General features: G+C 43.9%; 1 protein-coding gene and 1 pseudogene across 2 annotated transcripts in view; one reads left to right on the top strand and one right to left on the bottom strand.

Moving 5' to 3' along the window:
* Positions 1-4,399, bottom strand: part of Rprd1a (regulation of nuclear pre-mRNA domain containing 1A) — a 50,294-nt gene extending 45,895 nt beyond the window's left edge. For both annotated transcript variants that reach the window (XR_005285376.1, XM_038329716.1), the window contains exon 1: positions 4,180-4,399. Coding sequence is in view for 1 of the 2 variants with exons in the window: in XM_038329716.1 (XP_038185644.1) it covers positions 4,180-4,330 (151 nt within the window). In the remaining variant the exon portion in view is untranslated. The remainder of the gene's footprint in view (positions 1-4,179) is intronic.
* A 17,171-nt stretch (positions 4,400-21,570) lies between these two features.
* On the top strand, positions 21,571-21,661 carry LOC119815952 (annotated as a pseudogene).
* Positions 21,662-21,863: the final 202 nt, after the last annotated feature.

Below are 21,863 nucleotides of genomic sequence, written 5' to 3' on the forward strand. Positions count from 1 at the left end.
CACCACTACAACCACCACTTACAACACAACAGAGTGATAGTTTCCTAGTACACAATCGTGGTGCTGAGGGGATAAAGATAATCCTAAGCTGATGAAGTGGAAGGGCACTCCGTTGAGGCCCTACAAATCACCTGTGATGAGGAAAGGAATTTTGGAGCAGACTAATCCAGACCACTGTGAGTTCTGTGCAGAAGCAAGCTCACCACCACCAGTACTATCTGCACTGTCATTCAGAACATCTATTTACATGTCACTTTCTTCCTAAGTATAAAGCATTTCATCACATAAGGGTGTCCCCAGTCAGGGTCACAGCATTTTACCATCTGCCTGCACGCCTGCACCACTATCTTTTTAATATATTGAAATCACCTCGCACACATCTCAGGCCTCCCTTTCCTGCTTTTGGTAATCATTCTCTTGGAATATAGTGCTTAGCCACTGCTTTCCACATAGCTCTTGTTTTGTTGGGTTGGTTGTTTGAGGCAAGGTCTCTCTATGCAGCCTAAAGTTGAATTTTAATTTGCCTGCCTCAGCCTCCAAATTGGAATTACAGGTAAGCATCACCAAGATCAGAGCTATACATGCATTTGTTGCAACTGCACGTTATGTAAACACTAGATTTTGAGAGTTTTCTAACTTTTCTAAATGGCAAACCGGTCTGTACCCTGACTGTTTTACATAAGATTTGGTTGTTCCTTAATTCAGTTATGCTGTTCCACATAGCTCTATAAAGAATGCCCAGCATTCTGACACTACAACACACTATCATCTATAAAACTCAAGAACTGTGCAAAGGGGGCTGCAAGATGGCTCAGTGGGTAAGAGCAATTGTTCTTAGAGGACTGGAGTTCGGCTCCGGGCACCCACAAGGTGGCTCACAACCGGGAGATCTCTTATGGCATCCTTAGGCAGAGGTAGGCGGATCTCTGTGAGTTCGAGGCCAGCCTGATCTACAAGAGCTAGATCCAGGACAGGCTCCAAAGCCACAGAGAAACCCTGTCTCGAAAAATCAAAAAAAAAAAAAAAAAAAAAAAAACTATGCAATAGGGCTAGAGAGATGGCTCAGTGGTCTAGAGCACTTCCTGCCCTTGCAGAAGACCTGGGTTCAATTCCCAGCACTCATATGGTGGTTCATAATCATCTATAACTCCAGTTTCAGAGGTTTCAACACCCTCTTCGGGCTTCCTCAGGCACACAAATGGTGCACAAACATACATACACACCTATACACATAAATAAAATTTAAAAAAATTTCTGTGCAACAGAATGACCAAAGAACAATAAAATCACACGTTTAAAAAAATCATACTGTCATGTTCAAAACTCTGTGTTGGGCACATTTATATTGGCTGCAAGGAGCCCTCCAGCTGCAGAATGCACTTACCTGCATCTAGTTCACTAATTAAAAACAACAACAAAACTATTAAGCATTACTAATTTGTGTTAATATCACAACATAAAGGTCATTTTCTCCTACCAGCATGTCTGTTTCCACTTTGTAAGGGCTGGAAATGTAACTCAATGGAATTCTTTAAGGACCCAGACCATGTGTCCTCTTCACGTTCCTACACTCTTGTTTATCAACTTAACATCTCATCTCTTACAGCACAGAGCCAATGGCAATCATTTAACTATTGTGAACTAGGAAACTATCACTGTACACGGTATCGTAAAATGGGTTATGTTGCTTTTAAGGAAACAGTATTACAGTGTACAAGGCCTTAGGTTCAATGCCCAGTACCACAACACCCCCAAAAGAAAGTTATTTGAGGTTGGAGAGATGGCTCAGAGGTTAAAAGCATTGGCTGTTCTTCCAGAGGTCCTGAGTTTAATTCCCAGCAACCACATGATGGCTCACAACCATCTGTAATGAGATCTGGTGCCCTCTTCTGGTGTGCAGACATATATGCAAGCAGAACACTATATACAAAATATATAAATAAATCTTTTAAAAAAGGAAAAAACTAAGTTAAATTTCCATTTTATAATGCAATACACAATCTGTGCTCTATTACAGGATATATTCCTAGCAAAAGAACATTGACATCAACAGGCATACACACACACACACACACACACACACACACACACACACACACTTTCAACTTCAATCTCCAGGTATGAGCCTTAGCCCAGGGCTTTTTATTGTTATCCAATCTACACCTTTAGCAAGTTCATTTCCATATCCCAAAACATCTCATCTAAGTCTCTCAAAGGGACAATGCCAAATACAAATTCTCAATCAAGGAATATCACAGTTTGCTGGATTTTTTTTCCAACCAAGTTTTGTATAGGCTTTGCACCTTTGGGAAACTCAGACACGATTTACGTATTTCAAACAGAAGGTGTTGAAGACAAAGGGTGGATTAAGGCTAGGTGCCAACATCCCAGAATCAAACCAACTGCAGCTCTGTTGGGGTTTCCCCTACAGTAAGTGCAATAAGGGGGCTGGAGAGATGGCTAAATTAAAAGCACTTGCTGCTCTTGCAGAGGACCTGGGTTCAGTTCCCAATATCCACATCAAGTCTAACCACATATACCTGTAACTATAGTTCCAGGCAACCCAACATCCTCTTTTGGCATTCATGGACACCAGGCACAGCAAAAAGAGAACACATATAATTAAGGCAAACAATCATACACATCAAACTAATTTTATTAATGTAATAAATAAAGTTGCCTGGCAGTGGTGGTACACACCTTTAATCCCTGCACCTGAGAGGCAGAGACAGGCAGAGCTCTTAAGTTTGAGGCCAGCCTGGTGTTGAGTTCCAGAACAGCCAAAGACACACAGAGAAATCCTGTCAGGAAACACACACACACACACACACAAACACACACACACACACAAAAAGTTAAGCACAGACACTTTATATGAAAGCTATGCAGATGTCTGAACCAATAAAGAACAGTGCCACTCTGTTCAATGATCTAAGAAGTAATGTACAATTCAGATTAAGCCAATGAAAAAAGACAAGCACAATGTACAATGTAGCCCTGGCTGATCTGGAACTCACATAGGCCAGCCAGGGTGATCTCGAACTCAAGAGCCCCTGTCGCCCATGTGCTAAGATTAAAGGTGTGTGCCACTACACCAGTCCATCAATACCTATTTTATTTTCTGCAGATCTAGCACAAACTAGCTCTTTAGATAAAGTTACTCAGCAGGAATGAACTAAATTTTTGCGTGTCGGTGAGCGAAAGACATTTGTTCCAAAAAGTTCCCCTGGCTTTAGGTATCACTATTAAATATTCTGTAAAATGAAGACACTGAACTAAAGAGTCCTCAGGTTACTGTCATTTTCAGGTAAGGCATCTACAATCCAAAAGCTAAAAGGAATTCGCCAGCCGAGATCCTCTTTTACTCCGCGTCACGTGTCTTCAAACTCCCGGTTCAAAAACTGACATACCTGTATTAGTTATACATGAGCAAATTTGATCTATCACAGAAAAAGCACAACTCCCAACGCTACTTTTTTTTTTCCTTTCAACTTTGTGATTTTTTTCCTTCTCCTATCTTCCATGAAAAACTACAGGATGAGAAAAACGCCGACTGTATGAATTTCGGCTCTAAACTGGTGCTGGGCCCAAATCTCTCGATATTATTTAGTGTTTGGTTGTGGACTTTTTGATTATTTACACTTTTAGTCTGTCACTGAGGAACAAGCACCGGTTCTGTAGGAGGCATAGTGAATGAGATCGGGATACACTAGTAATCCCTACGCCCGAAGACCCCGGGAAAGTACGCAGGAGCCCGGCGGGGACGGGTGGAACGCGCAGAAACAGGGCTAAAAACAGAGTACCAAGGGGTCGGAGTGGTTTACCGAGTGCCAGGGCCCGGGAAAGGACGCGGGATCCAGAAAGCTGGGGTGCGGCGTGAGATGCTAGGATCCAGGAGTGAAAAGAGGGCAGCCTAGGGCAGGGCGCGGGAACACGGCACACCGGACCGGATCACCGGGAACCTGGGGTAGGGTGTAGGGAGGTGGCGAGGGAAGCCAGGGAGAACGGATCGAATTGGCAGGAACCTGGGAAAAACTAGAGAGCCCAGGCGGAACTCAGGAAGTCGGCGCGGGGAGCTCGGGGTGGGAAGCGAGGAACCTGGGGAAAGACTGGGAGCCGGGAGCAGGACCCCGGATCCAGGAAGCCGGCAGCCAGGGTCGGACGCGCCCGGCCGCTCACCTTTGCGAAGCTCCCGCTCCCACACTGTGACGATGGGCCGCGAGTGTTTGCGATGGTGGATGAGCCACAGGGACAGGGTCTGTACGCTCTGCTGCGAGTTGCTCAACTCGGACAGCTTCTTCTCCAGCGCCGCCTCAGAGAAGGCGGACATCCCTCCGAAACCACGTCCGCGCCGTCCCACGCCGTGGAGCCGAGTGGAGGAGAGTGTCGCCGCCCTCGTCGCCGCCTCGCCCCCACACCCCACCCTTCCCCACGCCCTCACCACCGCCACCCCCGAGTCCGAGGCCGGCCGCAACCTAGCAAGATGGCGCCCGGCCGGCAGTGACGTCATGCGTAGGGCCCCGCCCCTCGCGCTGCTCACCCTGGGAAAGGAGACGACGCCCCGAGGCGGGAGTGAAAGGGAGGAACGAGCGGAAAAGGCAGGTACTGTGAGAGGGCGGGGCAAGGGGGCGGGGCGGTGAGGGCGGGCCTCCTGGGCCGTGGCCAGGCCTGGAAGAGGCACTGGGTTTTCTGAGTCCTTGTTTCTAGGGAAAACTGCTCCCCTACATTAACAGGAATGACGGGTATCTGAGTAGGCTGTACATTGGTATATATTGGTGCAGCCACTTTGGAGGACAATTTGCTTGATCGATTACATAAATACTGCATAATCCTGATGGTGACCACTTGATGGTCGTTGGGGGTGGGGGTCCGCGTAGGTTCGAAGTATGACCCTGTCTACAAAGAAACAGGGCTCGGGGTGTACATTGCTTGCCTAGCTTGCATGAAGCCTTGGGCTCAAACCTCAGGTCAGTAATTAAATAAGCGAACATACAAATGTGGGCTGTAGCTCAGTTGGCAGAATTCTTGCCTAGAAGCCTAGCATGCAGCAAGTTCTACGCACTTTCCCCAACACAGCACTAAAAATCTTGGCCTGCTGCTGCAATCCAGCACTTGGAAAGTGGGGGCACAAGAATCAGAAGCTCCGCCTCAGCTACATGGCAAATTTGAGACCAGCTTAAGGATAATGAAAACCCGTCTCAAAAAGTGGGTGGGGGACCAGAGAAACGGCTTAATAATTATTAGTAGTAATTATTGCTCTTGCAGAGGACCTGATTTCAATTCCCAGCACCCACATAGGGTGGGTCACAGCCACTTGCAACCCCAACTTTGGGGAATCCAACCCCCTTTTCTGGCTGCCTAGGTATGTATGCATACATAAACAACACACACAAAAAAAATAAATACATTTTTTAAAATTAAAACAAAAACTAGTATAACTCACCCAAGGGATCCACAAGGTTTGGCTGCTTTTCTTTCCCAGACTCAGCTATTGCCAAGTGAGTAAGATTGCTGCTGGCCAAGACTATGTGCAGCAGTCATCGTAGCTCTGTGGCTTCCCTGGCCAAGCCTTAGCCTCGGTACTTGCTTTTCCTGCTCCTTCAGATATGGCTTGAATGCCAGAAACCCAGGAACCGAAAGGTGCTTCGTGTCCTCAATGCTAACTGCCCATCTCCTACAAGTTACACCTGTTCCCAGGGAGGAATGTGCAGAAAGAGGCCACAATGTGCCACCAGAAGTTAAGTGTCATGACCTCTTTGTTGTACTTCTTCAGACCCTGAAGGCTTAGACCACATGACTTACAGACACCAAGCTAGTCACCATGTGTTTGGGGGAGTAGAGGGTGGCATGAGAAAGGGATTCTCTATATAACAGCCCAGGCTGTCCTGGAATTCACTTTGTAGACCAGGCTAGCCTCAAACTCACAGAGATCTGCCTGCCTCTGCCTCCCAAATGCTGGGATTAAAGTCTTGTACCAACACTGCCTGGCACGTGAGTGTGTGCTTTATTGTATATATGTGTGTTGTATGCTATATGGGGTGTGCATGTAGCCTGGCCACCACACACATGCAGATGGGATCCATGCTTCTGCAAAACTCCCTGAGGAAGAAATGGGTGCTGGCTCCCTCCGGGCACTTTTCTTACCCTCAGAAAGCTGGCCAATATTTTTCTGTGCAACATCTTCAACTTCAACAGCAAAGTTTATTATCAGCTGTTTTATATCAGATTCAAGGTCAAGAATTCTATTTAAAAAAAGAAGCGCAATTTACTGAAAACATGACGACTATAGAAAAAATACATCTCGGTGCTTTCAGTGACAGCAGAACAGTCAGAGCAACAGTGAGTGGCACCAGGAGCTGAGGTTCAAGCCCTGCGGAACTTTAGCACTGCGGGTAAACAGCTGAACTCTGAAGCACACACATCACAACATGCATATAGCAATTGGAAAGACAGAGATAGTGGATCGGTTTAAGTTATGGAAACAAAATTACAATTTGCATTTTTTATTGTTTTGTTTTTTGATTCAGGATCTCATTGTGTATTCCTGGCTGTCCTGAAACATGCTACCTAGACCAGACTAGCTTTGAACACATAGAGACCCATCTGTCTCTGCCTTCTGAGTGCTAGATCAAAGGTGTACACCATTGCTTTGGGATATTTGATTGCAATATGAGACTCCAAAGCTGTGTTAATAAAATTAACCTGGGATCAGGAGGCAGAGCCGAGACTAATTGGCAGGAATAGACCACAGAGAAGACAGAGGGGCCAGGAATGTGGATAGAGAGTCGTACAGGAAGGAGTGGGGATTCGAAGTCTGAAGACAAGTGGAGAGGCTCTTCTCTTGTTGGATCTCTGACCAAAAAAGAAAGGCCAGTTGGTTGCTTCTTGGATTCTCTGATCTAGCAGATTTTCACCCCAATATCTGACCCAAGTCTTTATTAGTAAACACAATGATAAAGACTTAGTTAAAATCTACATTTGGTAACCAAGCCAGTTCCAGCGTGATTCTGACTTGAGACCGCAAGTCACAGATGGTAGTTAAAATATTAGTAGATTCAGGTGTAGCTGCTAGGCTGACAGAAAAAAAACAAAAACAAACAACAAAAAACACCGCACCCAGGTTTTTTTTTTTTAAGTAGGTATTTTATATGAATCGAGAAGCACTTAGGTGTGACAGATGGTCTGGAAGAAAACACAACATATTCTACAGTCGAATTTGGAAAGGATCCAAGTTGAATCCTTAAGCTGCTTTTATATTTTCGTGCTTATGACAGTAATAGGTTTATGCATTACTTATATGGCATTTAAGTGAGTCTATATAGAGATGTGAGGAAGAGATCTGGTCAGTGAGGAAGAGACCTGGTCAGTCGTCCTCATCAACTTAGACCATGAAATCCAATATGGACAAGCTCAACAGAACCCGACATATACAGGCTGCCCATGCATGCTTCAGCATTGCCAGGGCATAAACTTTCAATTATTTTGATATATAGATGTGGCTCAGTAAAATGTGTGGGTTTGTATTATCACTACTGTGTGTATGGTGTGGGGAATACACACAAGTGGTGGTCAGAAAGCAACCCTGTGGTGTTGGTTTTCTCCTACCATCTTTATGCGAGCTCCAGAGATTGAACTTGGTTGTCCGGCTTATGTGGGAAGCATCCTTACCTGCTGAGCCATCTCACCGGACTGGTGGTTTGTTGCTACTGCTGTTACTTCTAGAGACAGAGTGTGGTGGTTTGAAAGCAAATGGCCTCCAAAGAGAGTGGCACTAATGGGGGTTGTGACCTTGTTGGAGTAGGTGTGGCCTTGTTGTGACCTTGTTGGAGTTGGTTGTGTCGTGGTGGGAATGGGCTTTGAGATCTCCTATGCTCAAGCCACACCCAGTGAGACAATTCTCTTCCTGTTGCCTTTGAATCAAGATGTAAGGACTCTCAGCTCCAACACCTGTAGCATGAATTCTAATTGTTCTTAATAAATAAAAACCCAGAGTCAGCTATCAGGGGGTGAAAACTGAAAGATCAGAGAAGCAGAGTGGCCAACCACTAGAGAGACCTTTTACCTCTACCAACGATCAGACCAAAAATAAGATCCTGTCCTCAGACTGCCTGCTCAGACTGTATCCTCAGACTGCATCTGTGTCCACCAAACCTCGGACTGCAAACTGCAACTCAGACTGCAATTCAGACTGCATCTGAGCTCCTATTTCCTCCTGCCTTATATTCTTCTCTCCACCCAGCCATATCACTCCTGTCTCCACCTTCCTAGTACTGAAGTTAAAGGTGTGAGCCACTACCGCTTGGCCTCGAGTGGCTTAGCTCTGCACTCTTATCTTCAAACAAGCTTTATTTATTAAAACACAAACAAAATATCACTGCAAACATCAAATCTGCCTGCATGCTGCCTTGCTTTCCATGATGAGGATAATGGGCTAAACCTCTGAACTGTAAATCAGCTGCCCCAATTCAGTGTTTTCCTTTATAAGACTTGCTGTGGTCAGAGTGTCTCTTCACAGCAATAGAAACCCTAGTTAAGACACAGAGTCTCTTGTCTCTTAGGTTGGGTTCAGACTTGTGGATCTAGTGCTTGGGATTGAACCCAAAGGCTTTGTGTAAACTAGGCAAACACTCTACCAGCTACGCTACCATACCCAGCCCCAGGTATGCTTTGTAATGAACTAGACTCTGAGTTCAATCTCCAGAGCTTCAATTTTTTTCAGATAACTTTAGTGATCTCAGAATCAGTCCAGCACATTTAATACCATAGGATGCAAAAGAGGGCATTGCCATGTTCTGAATATTAATATAAGAAACTTTCAGCTGGGTGCCTTTTAGTGTGAGCCTTTAATTCCAGCACTTGGGATGCAGAAGCAGGCAGATCTCTGTGAGTTTCGAGACCAACCTGGTCTCCAGAGTGAGTTCCAGAGCTGTTACACAGAAATCCTATCTTAAAAAAAGGAAAAAGAAAAGGAAAAAAGAAAGGAAGAAATTTTCAACCATATTGGTGCTGTTCTGTAATCTCAGTGCTTGAGATGCCGAGACAGATGGATCTCTATGAGCTCAAAGCTGGTTTCCAGAAAGATACATAAGAACACAAGCATTCGGGGCTGGAGAGATGGCTCAGAGGTTAAGAGCACTGCCTGCTCTTCCAAAGGTCCTGAGTTCAATTCCCAGCAACCACATGGTGGCTCACAACCATCTGTAATGGGGTCTGGTGCCCTCTTCTGGCCTGCAGGTATGCACACAGAATATTGTATACATAATAAATAAATATTTTTTAAAAAAAAGAACACAAGCATTCCTAAAGCATCCTTTGAGAATCATAGTGGCTCAAGAACTCTAGCAAAGCTAGATGTAGTTGCTCACACTTGTATCCTCACACTTGGGAAATAAAATCAGGAGGATCAGAGTTCAAAGCTGTTGTGGCTAAATAGATGGTTGGAGGCCAGCCTGGACCCCAAGAGTTCTTGTCTCAAACAAACCAATGACAAAGAACCTTGGATGCAGCAGGCATCAAATGTTTATTAATCTGTTTGGTAGCCAAGTGTAGTAGTGTGTGGTTGCTGTCTGGGCACTTGGTGGGCTCAGCCGTGGAGACTGCTGAAAATTCAAGGTCAGCATGAGCAACACAGAGAGTTCAAGGCTGGCCTGGGGTTTAGAGTAAGACTCTGTGTCAAGAAGAACAACGTGAATGTTTCAAATCTGACTAGTTGTAAGCAGAGTTTGTCCCGTTTTTCATAGTACGACACCTTGAGGCTCGGAGGGAGTTTAAGAGGGACTCCCTTTCCACCTCCCCTGCAGTGTCCTCTCCTATATCCACAATCTTCATTCTCTTCCTGGCATGCCCTTCTGTTTATCCAGTTCCTTTGACCTAGTCTTTAGTCCTTAACATAGTCTGAGTTTAAACCTACACATCTTCAGAGATACACAAGTATCTTTGTGTGTGTATGTGTGTGTGTGTGTGGTTTTTTGAGACAGGGTTTCTCTGTGTAACAATCCTAGCTGTCCTGGAACTAGCTCTTGTAGACCAGGCTGGCCTCGAACTCATGGAAAGCCACCTGCCTCTGCCTCCCAAGTGCTGGGATTAAGGGCGTGCGCCACCACCGCAAGTTTCACATGTGTCTTTAATGCTATTCTCTCTTTGCATCTCTCAATTCCTGTGTTCACTGGGGGCTCTATCTCCCTCTTTTCTTACTGCAATCCTTCCTTCCTCAACTTTGCAATCCATCTTCTTCCAGCCTTCTTTTCTTCCCTCCCAATCTAACATGTACAATTTCTTTCCTACCTACGTTGCCCAGTGACTTGTGTGCCTTGTTCAGTACTGGTGCTATTATTTGCTCATAATTTAGTATGCATGCTTTCTTGCCAGCTAGATTTTGCTGTCAGTGAACCTTCTGTTTCTCTTGGTCCTCAGTCCGACTCATCTGTGACTGCCCTAAATACCCAGTGTATTCTGTACACGTGTGCCTGCTACTCGCTGCTGTTTTCACAGTATATAATACTAATATATAATAATAATATGTATCCCATACTTATGACTTATTTTTTTCTCTCTCTCCTCTCTCTCTTTCTCTCTCTCTCTCTCTCTCTCTCTCTCTCTCTCTCTCTCTCTCTCTCTCTCTCTCTCTCTCTCTCTCTCCAAGGTCTCTTTATCTGGCTGTCCTAGAACTAGCTGTGTAGATCAGGCTGGCATTGGACTCACAGAGATCTGCCTGCCTCTGACCTATGAGTGTTGAGATTAAAGGAGTGTGCTATGGTTTTGTCTCTTAACCACAAATTAGAAAGGAAGAGGTAAGATGATCTCTCCTCATAGAAATCTTGCTGAGTATGAAGGGGTATCCACAAGCAAAGACTACTCACTCAGACGCAGTTTTGAGCCAACTGAAAATCTTTATTAGCTGGCCAGCTACTACATTGGGTGTTCAGGCTCCCAGTATAATCCCAGTCAAATGTTTTTCAGGGTGAGTTCTTTGCTTTTTGTTTTTTCCAAGACAGAGTTTCTCTGTGAAGCTTTGGAGCCTTTCCTGGAACTAGCTCCTGTAGACCAGGCTGACCTCGAACTCACAGAAATCTACCTGCCTCTGCCTCCTGAGTGCTGGGATTAAAGGCATGAGCCACCACTACCCGGCTCAGGGTGAGTTTTTAAACACAAACACTATATCCTGGGTTGACATACTTCAGTTAACAAGAGCAGTTAGCTAGAAGCAGAACTACAAAAGCCAAATAAACAAGCTTAGTACATATAGAGACTCTCCCAGAACTGTGGACTTTGACCTATTAGGTGTTTGTTTTCATTTTGGCAATGATGCTGTCTATGTGCTGAGTTTTATGGCCCAAATGGCACTTCCATCACGGATTCAGTTATGCTAAGACCTGAGGGCCTGTTACTGTGGGACAGGACTGTATTTCAAGTGTTTGGGTTGCTGGGGTGAGATAATCATAAATTTAAGAACAGTCTGGACTACATAATAAATTGTAGGTCAAGCTAGACTACAAAGTAAGACACTGTCTCAGAAAAAATAAAAACAAAACAAAAACATAGTCAGGGAGTATTGGCACTTACCTTTAATCCCAGCACTTGGGAGGCAAAGGCAAGTGGATCTCTACAAGTTCAAGGCCAGCAGGTATATACAGTGAGATCTTGATTCAAAACAAAACAAGAAACATAATTCTAACTAAAAGAAGGTAGATACAAAACTATATATTTTGTGATTCCATTTATATGAAATATTCAGAATAAGCTATCCCAGAAATAGAAAGAGGCTGCCATAGGGATTGAGGAAATGGATGATTATTCAATGGAAGTTTCCTCTTGGAGTGATGAAAACATTCTAAAACTAGATAGCATTGATGACTGCATTGGAGTATTGATGTACTAAACAGCAGTGGCTTGTAAGCTTAAAGGCAGTTAATTAGCAAATTAAAAATTAAAGTAAAATGATTAGTTCCACATTATGTGAATTTTGCCTCCATACAAAAAGGAGGAAGAAGGTAATAGGAAAAGTAGGTTTATTTCCAATTTTATCAATAATACTTGTTTTTTTACTGGGTGCTGGTTATTGAACCCAGGGTTTCATGCATGCTAAGGATAAACCACTGAGCTATATCTCCAGTCACATTCCTCAAATTTTAATTAACCCAGAATTATTATACGAGATCTTGGGTTTACCAATTTAGATTAAAAAAGAAAAAGAAAAGAAAAGAGGTATATGTTAGGGTTTCTATTGCTGTGAAGAGACACCATGACCATGGCAAATCTTATAAAAGAAAACAGCTAGGCAGTGGTGAAGCACATCTTTAATCCCCAGCACTCAGGAGGCAGAGGCAAGTGGATCTCTGTGAGTTCGAGGCCAGCCTGGTCTACAAAGTGAGTTCCAGGACAACCAGGGCTACACAGAGAAACCCTGTCTCAAAAAATCAAATAATACTAATTTTAAAAAAATAAAAGAAAACATTACTCAGGGCTGGCTCACAGTTTAGAGGTTTAGCCTATTACTGATATGGCAGTAAGCATGACAGAACACAGGAAGACATGGTGCTGGAGAAGGAGTCAAAAGTCTGGATCAGCAGGCAACTGGGAGAAAGAGCCATTGGGCCTGGCTTGTGATTCTAAAACTCCAAAACCCAGCCTTAGTGACACACTTCCTCCAACAAGGCCACATCTTCAAATATGCCATTCCCTATGATCCCATGAAGATCATTTTCATTCAAATCACCACAAGGAAGTTTGTCTGGCATGCAGGAAGCCCGGGTTCAATCCCCAGCCCCATATACACTGGGCACCGTGGTGCACGCTGGTAATCCCAGGACCAGGATCTTATGATCTTTGCATTGCATGTACCCCCATTTCCCTTTCTCTCTTTCTGTCTCTCCCTCTCTCTCACACACACTACACTTACACACTCTTTCACACAGTAAATGTTTCTTTTAATTAAAATCAACAACAAATGTTTCTGTACTTCCCAGAGGTAAAGATTCACACAAATGCTCATTTACAAACACTGCAAGTAAAAACCCACAGAAGATAAAATTACAGGTTTCCAGGTTTAAATATCCATCTCAACTGATATTATATGCTGTATATTTTATGAACTAAATTAAAACACATGGAATTAGAAAAAATAATCTTGCTATCTACAATATAGCAGTATTCTTAGAATAAATTGGTCTTTAGTTAAGTCTTTGGCTCTCCTATGTTTTGATAATGTGCTGATACAATAAATTGGGAAAGGCAATTTAGCCTGGCATCAGCAGACGTGAACTGTCGTGGTCCTCACCAGTCACTTAATCAGGTTCATCAGGCTGAACCGGAGCCTCTAGGTCTAGAGGGGATCAGAGAAGAGCCACAGCGGAAAGGACTTCATCAAGTTATACACTCACATGACAGAAGATCCCAGGGTGCTGACAAAATATCGTTGTCTGCAGATGGAATTTGTGTGTGAGGCTGGAGAAATGACTGATGAGTTGAGAGTACTTAACTGCAGAGGACGAGTTCAATTTCCAGCACCCACAGCAGCAAGCGCGCAACCAACTTTTAGTTTTCGCTCCTGGGGATCTGATGCCCTCTTCAGGCCTTCTCAGGCACCTTGTATACATATCATACGCATGTATCACATATCCACACACATACTTAAAACTAGTAAAAATTAAAACTAAATCTTCTTTTTAAAAAAAGATAAAACACATGCCATCTTAAAAAAAGAAATCAGGCCGGGCATTGGTGGCACACACCTTTAACACCAGAACTCAGGAAGCAGAGGCAGATGGATCTCTGAGTTCAAAGCCAGCCTGGTCTATAGAGCATGTTCAAGGACAGATAGGGCTATGAAAAGAAACCCCATCTCAAAAAACAAAACAAACAAAAAAACCACCCCCCCCCCAAAAAAAAAGAAAAGAAAGGAAGCAATCTATTGTGCTTCCATCCTCACGTCTCCAGAATCTTCAGTATTACTAAGTCAGTCCCAGGAAACAGAAAATGGAAATGAGGCGCTTTGGTTAAATTCCATTCACACAAATGCTGTGGCACACCCAGGGTGACACCAGGTGACTAACAGTCCATCTTCCAACAGAAGCACCATGACACGCTGACTTTAGTTGAGAAACACATTTTCTACACAACCTTCTGATGGTTGGACCGAGGGAGTACAAAGATAGCATTGGTTTCCCCACCTAAGCTGCAGTACCCCTAAAAAAATGTATCCTCGAAGGATATTAACAGTAGGCAAGTTTGTTCTGCAACTATCCTGAACTCAAAAAGGAAGCCGCTAATATCATCCCAAAATGAGTAGGGATAGCTATATCTCCTTTACCTGGACATCCTCACGCCAACTTTCACCTTCTAGCTTTGTGCACAAAAGTGACCAGTTCTCTCCCCAGTCACCTGCCCCTGCTTCTGAAGAACTGATGCTGTTGTCCCTAAAAACACAGCAGGGCAATTCTCACAGCTCTGCAGCCCACAGCCCCTTAAGCCATCCCTGAGCCTCTAGCAGTGACAAATTATTCCATTTCCCAAATCTATTTTCCACTTCTTCCATCCATAAAATATCCAAACAACATATATGAAGACCCTTCTCTTATCTCTAGACCTTAAAAGTTCCAAGGCTGAGATCTGGCGAACCTGAATAGGTGACTCAAAAGAACAGTGGTAGTTCATATCTACCTTGGCCACACTAAATTGTTTTCCCTGATTTATTATATTAGCAGCATTATCAAAACAGAGGAACAAAGAACATGTAAAGACTAACACGATTATTCTAATAATGTTGATATAGCACACATACCGGGAGTTTCCTTTTTAGAATAGTTGTGTGTGTGTGTGTGTGTGTGTGTGTGTGTGTGTGTGTGTGTGTGTATAAGTGTGTGAATGTGGAATGAGTGAGAGAGTATGTGAGGGTATGTGTGAGAGAAAGAGTGTGTGTGAATGTGTGTGTAAGTGTGTATGTGAGGGTATGTGTGTGAGGAAAAAGGGTGTGTGTGAGAGAGTGTGTATGTGACTGTATGTGTATGAGTGTGTGAATGTGCATATGAGTGTGTATATGAGAGTGTATGTGAGAGAGTATGTTGTGAGGGAATATGTGAGAGTGTGGATGTGTGTGAGTGGGTGTGTGCTTCTCTGTATATGCACCGGAGCTGTGGCGTACATGTGGGGGTCAGGGGATATCCTCAAGTGCCGCTCCTCAGCTTCTACCGTGAGATAGGTCTCGTTTGCTCGGGATACTCCAGTTTACCTTGCCCTCCAGTTCCGAGACTCTCCGGTCTCCTCTCTCCTCTCATCACAGCAGTGATGTGATTACAGAAGTTCTCCACTGTGTCTCAGTTTACCCAGGTTTGGAGATATGAACTCAGATCCTTACATTTTCACCATGGACATTGACCCACTGAGCCACCTCTTCCATCCCAAAAGAATTCCTTTTTAAATATTTATTCAGATCAGTGGGAAGGGCTCCCGATGCCAAGCCTGAGGTTCTGAGTTCGATCCCTGCTCTACATGGCGGAAGTAGAGGACTGACCATCCAACAAGCTGTGCCATGCATATACACCCACAAATAAATGTAATTAAAGGAGCCCTGTTAGTTGGGGCCAGCACATGAGAGGATAAACTAAATGAAGAACGTACACCCAAAAGAAAACTGTTTGATGTTGCAGCAAGGGTGAACCTTGAAAACATGACTCAAAGGGAAATAAGCCAGGTATCATGTAACAGAGACAGAAAGCATGGGAGGGAAGGAAGGATTTACTATTAACAGGTGCAGTGTTCTGTTTGGGATGACAAAAGAGTCCCCTGTAAACAGTGATGGCGGCTGTGCCACACTGAAGTGTAGTTACTGCCAGAGTTCCGCATTCAAAAGGACTAAATGGCAAATGTTATGTTAGCCATAATTTACCGAAATACAAAAGAAAAATCTATGTTGAATTTTTATTATGAAAAACTCCAAGAATATACAAAGTTAAAAGTATAATGAACTTGCTGGATGTAGTGGCAGAGACCCTTAATCTCAGTATGCCAAAGTCTGAGACAGGAGGACTACAAGTTTTGGGCCTATAGTAAGACCATATATATACTTTCTTCTACTCATCACCAGCTTCAAGTAATTATCAATTCCTTGCTAATCCTTTACACACTAAGTACATCCTGGACCACACAACCGCAAGCCTTACTCTTTCCATTGCTGCATATGTCTTTATTTCAAAATGCTTCTCTACAATAAACGGTTTCCTTACCAGTAAATTTGTATATCTCATTAAGAACTGAGATCTGGCTCTGGGTGGGAGTGGGTAGCTGAAGAGATGGCTCAGCAGTTAAGAGCACTGACTGTTCTTCCAGGGAACCCAGGTTCAATTCCCAACACCCACATGGCAGCTCACAACTGCCTGTAACTCTAGTTCCAGGTGTCTGACAACGTCTCAAACATACATGCAGGCAAAAAAAAAAAAAAAAAAAAAAAAAAAAAAAAAAAAAAAAACTCAGGTTGGGGTTAGTAGAATATAAACAAAGCTCTCGGTTCTGTTCCTTAGACCACATAAGCACACACCTGCAATTCCAGCACTCAGGAGGTGGAAGCAATTGAATCAGAAGTTCATGTTACTGAGGGACAACCTTTTTGTATGCTGTGAATATGTTGTAATACCATTGGTCAATAAAGAAGCTGCTTTGGTTTATAGCGAGGCAGATAGAGCCAGGCAGGAAATCCAAGGGAGAAAAAGGGCAGAGTCAGGGAGATACAGGGGAGATACCAGCCAGCCACTGGAGGAACAAGATGTCAGAGAACTGGTAAGTCATGGGCCACTTGGCAATATATAGATTAATAGAAATGGGTTAATTTAAATGTAATAACTAGTTAGCAATAAGGCTGAGCAATAGGCCAAACAGTTTATAATTACTGTTATGCCTCTGAGTGATTATTTTAAAAGCAGCTGCTTGGCCAGTGGGACAGGAAAGCCTCTGTTCTCACAAGGTCACCCTTGACTAAGAATGAGTCTAAGAGTAACCAGAGAAGCTGTCAAACAGCAACAACAAAACCCCCAAACACCTTCTGTCAGATTTTTCCTCATTGTCCCAGAGTGAGCACAACACATCTCTTCTTCTGTGTGTCTATGACTGCCTGACTCGGATACACCATATCTCAAACACTGGCAGGGTTGATACTTTGAGATAGGTAATCCTTCAGTGTCTGCTACAGTTTAAATGTGTCCTTCCGAAGCTCATTGGTACAAACTTGACTGTAGTTGTTGTGTCAAACCTGGTCTCACGCAGTCCAGGCAGGGTTTAAACTCACTGTATAGCTGAGACTGGCCTTGAACTCCCGAACCCTATGCCTGGTGTATAACCAACACCTGGTTTACGAGCTGGAGATGTCATACCCAAAGGTTAACGGTGTTCAGAGGTGCAGCCTTTGGAAATGATTACTAGGAGGTGAGGTCATGAGGGTGTGTTCCCCTATGACACCGTTGGTTACTTTCCGAGAAGAGAAAGTCAAAACTCAGCTTCCATGCCTGTTTTGTTTTGCCGTTTGATGTTAGCATGCAGCAATAAGATCCTTAATAGGCTAAGTGGACACCATCACCATGATCTTGAGTCTGGAGTCAATAAATTACTTGTTTATAAATAAATTATCCAACCTCAGGAGTTTTGTTACCACAGCAGAAGCAAACAAAGTCAGAAGTGGTACTGTGGATTAGCAGCATGGTGGCTGATGTAAGCCACCAAGTACAGCTCTTGACCTTGTGACATTGTGAGATGGCCACCACAGTCTGAGGTGCTCTGGCTGGCATGCAACGGGTACCACCTCCGGTGAGGACTCCTTCAAAGCTGCCCTGATAAACTTCACTGAATTGCTTCTAGATCCCCCTTTGCTTCATGAGTATATAATTCTTTTTTTTTTCTTTTTCCTTTCTCCCCGCCCCAAGACAGGATATCTCTGTGTAATGTCCCTTGCTGTCCTGGACCTTGATTTGTAGATCAGGCTGACTTTGAACTCACAGAAATCCACCTACCTTTGCTTCCCAAGTACTGGGATTAAAGGGCTCACCACCACTCTGGGATATGAGTGTTTAATTTTTGTTGTTGTTGAAAACAGGGTTTCTGTGTAGCCTTGGCTGTACTGGAACTTGCTCTGTACACCAGGCTGGCCTTGAACCCAGAGATCCAGAGTGCTGCGATTAGGTGTACACCACCACTGCCAAGTAGAACATATAATATTTAAGGGCTGGCATGGCTTCATTTTAATGTAGCCAGTGGTTAATTCTTACTGGGACCTCCACAGGAAGCTTTTGGAAGGTCAGATAAGCTTTGGCAGATCTTTAAAGAACTCCGCAGAAAGCTGAGGCCTTATGGTCCAGCCTTCCCGAAATGTGTTAGTCATTTCTACAGAAGCCCAGCCATCATTTTCTTGAATGAGCAAGTCATTGAGATTCCTCTCCCCATGGGGGTTCATTTTGTTACAGTTCTGATGCAGGTGAGAAGCTTGCTTATTCATGCATTGCTCCAGCACGTACAAAACGAGCCCATCTTGACTTCTGCGTGACACCTCAATAGATATGTGAAAACCACATCATAACCAGTCATACAGTCATTTACCAAACCTATGTGTGAAAAAGAGCTTGAAAGCATCTTCGATATGGAACTTCCCTGGCCCTCAGCTCGCCTTCTGTGATGGTTAATCTTCACTGTTGACTAGGAAGGATCACCCCTCTGGATGTTCCTGAAGTGTTTAACCAAGATGGGAAGACTTGCCTTGAATATAGACAGCACCATTTCAATAGCTGGAATCCTAGACTGAATCAAAAATGAAAAAAAAAGGAAGGAAGGAAGGAAGGAATGAAGGAAAACGTATAGCAGCACATTCCTGTAATCTCAGCACTCGGGACGTGGAGGCAGGAAGTTTAGGGGTCCAAGGCTATCCTTGGCTACATAGTGAGTTTAAGGATGGCCTGGGCCACAGGAGATTCTGTCTCAAAGAATCTATGACTTGTCACTACAAAGGAAAAACTAGACTAAAAAGGAGAAAGCTGTTGGGCCTCTGGCATCCCTTCTGCTTGGCCCCCACAGACTGTGGTGCCCTGGCTGGCATTTTCCACCATGATGGACAGCATCCCTCTCAGCTGTGAGTCAGAATGAAATCCCTCCTCTCTAAAGGAGCTTGGCAGGTGTTTACTCACAGGGTTGAAAGAGTAAGAGCTCCACCCCTGCTGCAGGAGAGGCTGGCCTTGTGCTCAGAGAGACCAGGTATTCTGGTGATAACACTTTCATAGAACATCTGCATCAGGTAAGACCACACTGTGATCTTCAAAAAAGTGATACAAAAACAAATTATAAGGCCTTCAGAGATGACTCAGCTGCAAGAGCACTTGTTGCTCAATTCCCGGCACCAGGCACACACGTGGTATACCGATTTACATGCAGGCAAAACACATGCATAAATTATTTACTTTATGCATATGAGTGTTTTCCCTGAATATATGGGTTTTACATTAGTACAGTGCCCCTGAAGGCCAGAAGAAGGCATCAGGCCCCCTGGAACTGGAGCCCAAGACAGTTGTGAGCCACCATGTGAATGCTGGGAAAGTGAATGGGATCCTCGGCAAGAGCAACAAATATTCTTAATTGCTGAGCCATCCCTTCAGCCCATAAATAAATATTTTTAAGATGATAATTTCATTAGGTCTCATCTAAGTAAAAATACATGCAGGATGGGTCAGTATGTAAATAACAAAGGCCAGTTTCCTAGAATGCCCCACAGGAATCCTGTCTGCGGAGTATCCGTGCTCCATACATGCCCTTCATAGTCGCTTCTCTATGGCGCCCCCTGCTGTACATGCTTTCTCACTGAAGAAAGTCAAAACCCACTTAGCTGCAGGTATGTGTTTGTACCTGGCAGTCCTTGTCAGAGAGCAAGGGCCTTCTCAACAATTAATATGGGCCAGGCACTGGGAATACAACAGTGGCTAAAACAGACAATTTTTCAGTCCTTATGTGGAAGCGAAGAACAAGCCGTTTAGTGTCAAGTGTAAAATACGGCATCAGTTTATGCCTAGTAGTTTAAGGCAAATTGAGGCAGGAAATAGGTGTTTGGGTTCTGGAATTTTCCAACTGGTTTGGCAGGAAAAGCCTTCCTGAAATGACATTCCAAAATGTGAAGGAGGAAAGCAGGAACCTCATGGATGTGCAAGCACAAGAAAGGCTTGGGGCCTAGAACGGTGACCAGACAGGAAAAGAAAAGGCGATCATTAGACATGAGGAAGAAAACAGTTCACGGGGGGACCTGCAAGAACTTTGGCTTTTACTCTGAGAGACATAGCAAGTTGTTGGAAGGCATTTGAACAGGAGAACGGCATGGTCTGGCATTTTAATTAAAAAACAAAAGCACTCTTGTCTGTTCTAACACAAAGAACCCAGAATAGGTGGGACACCAGATCTACAGAGACCAATTACTGCTGGCATAAGAAGAGAGGAGCAGGCAGGCTCTGGGTGAGCTGGGAAGGTAGAACAGACCAGGCTGACAGATGGGGATGGAGATGAGAGACAGAGAGGTCAAAGATGTTAAAGTTTTCATCTGAGCTAAAACCAGAAGACTGGAGTTATCATTAGCCAAGACAAAGAAGACAGTAGGAAGCCACAGGTTTGAGGGAAAAAAACAACAGGAATTCATATTAAATTTGAAGTAATAAGTGGCAATGTCGGGTAGGCAAATTCAGAGCAGTCTGTGCTACAGCTGTAATTTGGGGAGCACGGGTATAGACAGTAGGCTCTACAGTTGAGACAGGGTGAGGTCACCAAGAAGGACGTGCAGACAGATGGAGGTCAATGGGTGAATTCAGGCGAATGCCCCAAATGTTCAGAAGTTGGGGAAGGGAGAAGAGATGAACTACAAATATTCAAAATAATAACCACCGGCATCAGGGGAAACAGCAGTATGGAATCTCGGAACCTGGGAAAATGCTTTGGAAGACAGGAATAGTCAGCTGTTGAGTTCTGTTGGGAGATGGTAGGATGAGGTCTGAAACTCCACTATTAGAATTGGCAGTGCCCTGTCTGGGCCTTTCAGGAGAAACACCTCATTTCTTAGAATTATTTTAATTGTTGTGTGTGTGTGTGTGTGTGTGTGTGTGTGTGTGTGTGTGTATGCATATGCATCTGGGAGTCTTGGGGGCTAGAAGAGGGTGCTAGATGCCCTGAGATAGAGTAACAGACAGCTGTGAGCTGCCCAGCGGAGGTACTAGGAATCAAACTTGGGTCCTCTCCAAGAGCAGCAAGTGTTCTTAACCACTGTACCACTGAAGAGAGTCATCTCTCCAGCCTTTCTTTAACAATTTTTAAAAATAAAGTATCATTATCTAGCATGTTGTATAACTTACCCATTTATCTTTTCTTTTGTCTACCTGCTATTACATTAAATTAAAGCTTCATGAGGGCAGAGATTTGGGTCTGTTTTGCTAATTAGCATAACAGTAAATCCAATGAGATGCCTATAATCCTAGCACTTGGAAGGCTGAAGCAGGAAGGTTGCTGCAAGTTTGAGGCCAGCCTGGACTCCATAGTTCAGGGCTAGCCTGAGTAACACATTGGAACAACTTCCCCACCAGGGAAGAGAGTGTTCTTGTTTATTTGTGACACTGTCATCATTTAACTATTATCAGATTCTGATTTGGCGCAAACAACATTCTTCATCATTAAAAACCCGTGGGATGGCACACTTTTCTAAACTGTTATTAAAATGTTTCTAGAAAACAAAACACAACACCACCAACATACAAGGCTTCTGGTCCCAGTAGGAGCTCAAGAAGGATTCATTTTGCAAATTTATTGCAATGGTAGTTCGTTCTTATGACAGTGTTCCTAAATGACCTAATACGGTCAGGTTGTGC

This window comes from Arvicola amphibius, chromosome 5 (genome assembly GCF_903992535.2).
Source record: "Arvicola amphibius chromosome 5, mArvAmp1.2, whole genome shotgun sequence".
NCBI lineage: Eukaryota > Metazoa > Chordata > Mammalia > Rodentia > Cricetidae > Arvicola > Arvicola amphibius.